The sequence below is a fragment of the Cucurbita pepo genome, chromosome 2, assembly GCF_057944985.1.
Source record: "Cucurbita pepo subsp. pepo isolate OVF chromosome 2, ASM5794498v1, whole genome shotgun sequence".
Taxonomy (NCBI): domain Eukaryota; kingdom Viridiplantae; phylum Streptophyta; class Magnoliopsida; order Cucurbitales; family Cucurbitaceae; genus Cucurbita; species Cucurbita pepo.
In genome coordinates this window covers 4918531-4925392 of record NC_141799.1, presented here as the reverse complement: position 1 = coordinate 4925392, position 6862 = coordinate 4918531, and the positions used below count along the sequence as shown (strand labels likewise).

The 6862-nt window shown below is 32.3% G+C and overlaps 1 protein-coding gene across 1 annotated transcript; it reads left to right on the top strand.

Moving 5' to 3' along the window:
* The first annotated feature begins 1583 nt into the window (after nt 1-1583).
* Nucleotides 1584-3492, top strand: LOC111787673 (mitogen-activated protein kinase kinase kinase 18). Its single transcript, XM_023667690.2, has one exon. The coding sequence runs from the start codon at nt 1632-1634 to the stop codon at nt 3057-3059; it is 1428 nt and encodes a 475-aa protein (XP_023523458.2). The 5' UTR covers nt 1584-1631; the 3' UTR covers nt 3060-3492.
* The last annotated feature ends 3370 nt before the right edge of the window (nt 3493-6862 follow it).

The following is a 6862-nucleotide window of genomic DNA, read 5'->3' as shown; positions in this document are numbered from 1 at the left end:
CTTTGACCCTGCAACTAAAAAAGATGTTCACTCCTTAAAATATCATATATACATAGATGGGAACGAGTTGCATTGCAAAAAGATGTTCACTTTTTAAAATATCTCATATACATAGACGGGAACGAGTTGCATTAAAAATATTTATAGAATAAGGATTTCTTTTTTTTTTTTTTTTTTTTTTTTTTTTTAAGTTTAGGGGCTTAGGGCTAAGCCCCTGTTGGCAAAAAGAGGCAATTCTGTAAAAAAAAATGGATTATGGAAGGGCCTGCAAGCAAACCCTAAACCCAAATCATTTGGAATTACTTCCACGTTACTCATTCACATTTTCCCACCCAAAAAAAAAAAAAAAAAAAAAAAAAAAAAAAAACTCTCTCTCTCTCTCTCTCTTCTTCTTCTCTCTCTAAGATTTTGTACACGTCATCAATTAAAAAAACATTATTGTATTACACATTTACAAAACTAAGGGAACAGATGGAATTATGCTCGGATTGATAATGAGCTATGTTCACGTGACAAAAATATATCGATATACTATTTGAAAGGATGTCAGGGAGGTGTTCGTGGGTTCTGGAGTTTAGGGCATTTTAGATTCAACCCTATACACTCTGGGTTATCCTATTCTTGAGATCGCTCTTATTCAGATATGGTATTTGTTCATTTATGCATCCCTTCTTTACTTGAGTGTCGCGCATTCAAGTTTGTATTGAAAATGCGTAAAAGCAAGTACGAATTTTAAAAACTTAAGTTTAAAATAATAATAAAAACGAATGATTATTCAAAAGAATTTAATATAAAATTGGATTATTATTCTTTTTTAAAGAATTTATTATGATATTATATTTTGAACAAAAATTAGTTGCCCAACTTTAAAAAAAAAGTTAATTAAAAAAAATAATTAAACTTGAAAATAATAAAGGAATCAAATGCTTTTAGCGCCGCAAAAAAAGGAGAGACGAGAATATGCTTATTATGCTCATGCTGCTTGGGTAAGGTCATAATGGTAAATCAATCAAATCTGGGGGCCACACTAACGTTACCGACCTATTGGACGCACAGCTCCACGCGTCGTCAGGTAACTGGCTGTCTCTCGATACTTGCTAATTCTATACTCTTTTGTTTGCTGGCCTGTCTTCTCCTCCCTCCTTCCGCCACGTGGCACTTTTATAGTCATTTCAATTTTGCCCCTTCGCGCTCCCTACGAACTCCACCCAACTTGTCGTTATGGCCGGTTCTCCTTTATTTATTTATTTATTTATTTATTTATTTATTATTATTATTATCCAAAATAAACCCTTTTTTAAAATAATTAATTAATAATGATTTAAAAAATTAAAATTTTAGCTAATAATAATAAAAGTAGATATAATTACAGTTATGTCCTCAGGCTGTTAATTTGATTAATTATTTTTTAGTTACAAAAGTATTATAATTAAAAATTAAAAGTTTGGGAATTCAAAAAATAAATATATTTAAATAAGATTTTTATTTATTTATTTATTTATTTATTTATTTATTTTTGGTTACCATTGAAAAAGACGCGGCGTTGCGATGGATTATATAAATTCATAATCTCTTCTTCCTCTTCTCCACAATTTCATCTCTCCCTTTCTTCTTCTTCTTCTCTCTCTGCCATGGACTGGACCAGAGGCCCCGCCGTCGGCCGCGGTTCGTCCGCCACCGTCTATTTGGCCACCACCACCACCTCCTCTTCCTCCTCGCGCCAATTCGCTGTCAAAACCACTGACCTCTCTACATCGGCGTTGTTGCGGAAGGAACACGCTCTTCTCTCTAATTTGAACTCCCCATACCTAATCAACTGCTTTGGTTTCGACGTTGAGATTGAGAGCTCTAAGTCGCCGGTTTTCAATCTGTTTATGGAGTATTTACCGGAGGGGACGCTGTGGGATGCTATTCAGAGACATGGTGGACGGATGGAGGAATCGATGATCGGGGCGTATTCGCGCCAGATTCTTAAAGGATTGGAGTATCTTCACGCTAATGGATTGGCGCATTGTGATATCAAGAGCCGGAATCTGTTGTTGAGTGGTGAGGGCTTGAAAATCGCGGATCTAGGTTGTGCGAAATTTGTGGAAGGAGGAGGAGTTTCTGGAAATGGAGTTAGGGCTTTTTCTGGTTCGCCTGCGTACATGGCGCCGGAGGTTGCGAGAGGTGAAGAACAGGGATTTCCAGCGGATGTTTGGGCGTTTGGATGTACGGTCATTGAAATGGCTACTGGTAATCATCCATGGACAGGATTGGAGGATCCGGTAACAGCGTTGTATACGATTGGTTTTTCCGGCGAGGTTCCGGAGGTTCCGCGGTGGTTGTCGGAGGAAGCGAGGGATTTCGTCGCTAAGTGTTTGATAAAAGACCCGAAAGAACGATGGAGTGTGAAACGGCTTCTTGAGCATCCGTTTCTTCAGGGATTTGATTCTGAATCCGAAATTGAATGTTCGAGGAGGAAAACGACGAGTTCTTCTCCAAGCTCTGTTTTGGATCAGAGCTTTTGGGATTCAATGGAAGATTCGGAGACTCCATTGAAGGTGAGCCATCAAGCTTCTCTGGCGGATTCTCCGGCAGAGAGGATTAGAAGCTTGTCTGGAAATCTGTCTTCCAATTGCGATTGGGAAGGGGATGATGAACGAGATTGGTTCTTGATCAGAAACAACGACGTTGGCGGAAGAAGCCATGGAAATGGATCTGTGAGCTCAGATTTTCCTGAAGAAGAAGAAGAAGAAGAAGAGATGGTAACATTGAACTTAGAATTTGAACAAGATTTAGTGTCGTTCTGTTTGGTTGATGATGATTTTAGTATTATGAACATTGAATTTGAGACTGATTTCATGTTGAATACTGTGCAATTTGTAGGATCAAACGAGTATTGTTCTTATTCATTAATGCAAATTGATCGATTGTTGCCTCATAATCTTCTTTCAATATGTTTCCAAATTTCTACAAATCTCATCCCCTTGTTCAAGAATCATAGATTGATCAAAGTTTTTTCAAGTCAATTCAAGAACAATAAATCCAAAATATATTTTTACAAATTTGAAAAATGATTGAGATAATTTGAAGGCAAGTTAAGGTCACAAAATTTAAATGAATTGGAGGAATTTATTGATTTTATTTTACTTTTTAGATTACTTTATTTTTATTCTTTCCTTTTCTTTTTCTCTCTCCTCTCCTAACCCTAGCATTTTTCTCGTGGTATTATTATTATTATTATTATCATTTTCATCATGGCTTCTTGGTTAATTGTACAGTCGTTTGACAAATGGCATCAGTGTTTGAGTCAGAGTCAAACGTTAGTTAATTAAAAGAAAGATTCTGGGTATGAAAAATTAAAAGTAAAGTCACTATGACTTATGCTTAAAGTGAATAATATCATACTGACGTGTAAAGTCTTATTCTTTTAGTGGTATTGGAGTCATGCATTTATTTTAACTTAACCATGTCGATAGAATTCTTAATTGTCGAACAAAAAAATTGTGAGTCTCGAACGTGTAGTCATCGTGTGACTATGTGACTTACGTGTCAAACAAAAAAAATTGCAAGACTTGACTGTGTTTGTGTGAGCCACGAAGGTGTGGTAGAACTTTATTAAACTAGCAATGTGTTCGAGAGAAGTGGAGTGATCTAGAATAGTGCTAGATGGATAGATGACTGCCTAAGAAGAGTCTTTTGGAAAACTTCACGAGAGCTTATGCTCGAATGAACAATATCATACTCGAGTAGACGTTTGTTGTTTCTATCATTTAACGTTACTTGAAAGGTATTAATTTTATTAAGAGACGAACAAAGGCAAAAACTGGCAGACATTTAGGGTTGGATGACCTCTCGGATTGATTTAGATTCTCTACTAGTTAGGTATAACATCTTTAGAAAGGATCGTTTGGTCAATTCAAAGATAGTCCACTAGACGAGGCACCTTGACAATCCTTTCACTTGTAGGGCCAAACCATTATGGTTGACTCTCATCCCTTCTTGATGGGTTAGTCTCGTAATCAATTTTCCTTAATTTTACGCTTCAAACTTTGTTTTGTCTACGCAAACTTTCATGTCTTTGTATTTTTTACATCATCTTACCCAATTAATTAAAAATACATAATTCAAAGACGAACGTTAAAAAAAATAACAAATCAAATTAAGACACATTATTTAACTTCAAATAATATATATATATATATATATAATTAAAATAAAACAAGTGTGAAATTACACTTTAATCCATTAAAGTATTTGGATGTCATTCTCAACATTGGCCTTTGATTTAAACGTGGGATTTCAAATTTCTAAAAGCTAATATGAGTTTTCAAATTTTTAATCATTCCGATCCTAAGAACAACCAAAAAGAAAAAGTTACGTAATTTCTTTTTATTAATTATATTAATTATTAACAGGAAGCTGATACGATAATTATTTTTTAAAATTTTAACTATTAAATTAAAAAAAAATTGTATACAAGTCGACGTAGCACCCATCACATATTGTTGTGATAGGTGGTGGTCGCTTTCGTTTCTTTCGTTTATAATTATATGAATTAATTGATATATGTTAATGAAAATTAAATTAAATTACAATTTAAATATTTTTTTTAAAGTAATATGCAAAATTTAAATGTATTTTTATTAATTTAATCAGTTAAATTTTGTAGGTGGGTTTGTAACATATTCTGTTCACATTCAAGTGGTTTGACTTAGATGTTGAGTTGACTTGTGGTGGAAACTGCCCAGCTGTTTGACTTAAATAAAATAATAATAATAAATAATAAAATAACCATTTTGTAAAGTCAATGAATTTATTTGTACTTTTTGTCTCAATTCCATGAATCAATTACCTAAATGTTTTCAACCATTAATGGTGCATTGTCCATAGTTTATTTATTTATTTATTTCATATTTTATTTAATGATGAGGACCATATATTTTCAATATTAAAATGAGTTGACACTTCATAATGTCAACCCCTACTACTAGGTTGGAGGACAAAGTCATTGCTAATCAAGGTCAACTCTTTTTAATGGGCCCAATAATTTTAAAATTTTTTATTTTTAATATTTAAACTCCTTATCTTCAATAAATAAATAAATAAATAAATATATATATATATATATATATATATATATAATTATTGAATTATGTTGGATTTAACTTTTTTAAAAAAATGATATATTTAATATAATATTATTGATTGATTTATGAATATGTTTTTTTTTTATAAATTTTGTAGAATAATTATTTACAACATCATAATATATTATATTTTAACAAAAATTAAATTGATTTTATAACATAAATTAGTATATTTATTAGAATTTTCTTTTATAATTTTTAATATAATTATGTATTTTAAAATTTTAAATTAAAAATGGATAATAATAAAATATTTGAAATTGTTGAAGTTCTTCCATTAAATATATGTCATAGTTTCATAAAATGTCCATAAAAAATAATTATTTCAAATTTAAAATAATAAATTAACTAATTGACTTTTGAAACCAAGACATTGATTGTATTAATAATTAATAATGATTAAATTAATTATGTTGTTTTTGTGGCTTTGAAATATTTTTATTTAAATGTATTTGAACAATGCATGAAAAAAGTGCATATTTTAACATTTTTTAAATGGACCAATTTGCCATTGTTTTTACATGTAAAAAGTCGTATTTGCCCTTATGACTTTCAATAAATATGGATAAAATGCAATTTTTAACGTTTTTGGACTATTTAGGTCAAAGTTCGATCATTCATCCCTTCAATTTTTAGCTTAAAAAAAAAGACTGGTTAACACGATTATTTAAACATTGCATAACATATTGATCGGTTTAATTAATGTAGATTTGACCCATGAAGTCCGCTAGCCAAATAAAATTACGAGATTTGATGTGACACCCGAGTAAAGGAGAGGTACATGAATGAACCGAGACCACTTCCGAATGAGAGTGATCCTGAAAATATGATAACTAATAAAGACTTAAAAGAATTGAAAGTCACTGCTGTATCATCAAAGTGCACTTTCCTTTTCAGTGGTTGAATCATAGTAACTCTATGATTAAGCTGCTGGACATTTATCGTTAGGTATCGAATTTGAATTATGAATTATGATACCGAATCCTGGACGTTGGTCATTACATGTGAGAAAAAACATGTTCACTCGTCTACACAGTCATGTTTTTTCTGTTTGTTCACCCGTTCTTATTTTATTAACAGACTGCATGGTCGTTTCTCATATATTAATATTTAAATAAAAAATACAAATAACAAATAATTTTAAGAATCAAAAGCAAAAAACTTAAAAGTTGTAATTAAATCTTCAAACTTTAAAATTAAATGGATAATTTTTTTTTTTCATTATAATTGGAATAGTGTTTTCATATATAATGGGATGTATGAGTACTATGGTGGGCTTCCATTTTGTTGGGCTTTGTTAAAATTATTAAAGAACAAAATTGAAATAATATAAGTGGCTTTACACTAGGAATCACATCCGATATGGACCGAACTGTCTCACGACGTTTTGAACTCAGCTCACTTACAATTTTATTAGGCGAACAACCCAACTCTTAGAACATACTACAACCCCAGGTGGCGAAGAGCCAACATTGAGGTGTCAAAACATTGAGGTGTCAAACCTTCCCGTTGATATGAGCTCTTGGGGAAGATCAGCCGGTTATCCCTAGAGTAACTTTTATCCGTTGATCGACGACCCTTCCACTTGGTACCATCAAATCACTAAGGCCGATTTTCGTCCCTACTCGACAAGTGGGTCTTGCAGTCAAGCTCCCTTCTGCTTTTGTACTCGAGGGCCAATCTCCATCTAGCTCAAGGAAACCTTTGCACGCCTTCGTTACTTTTTGGGA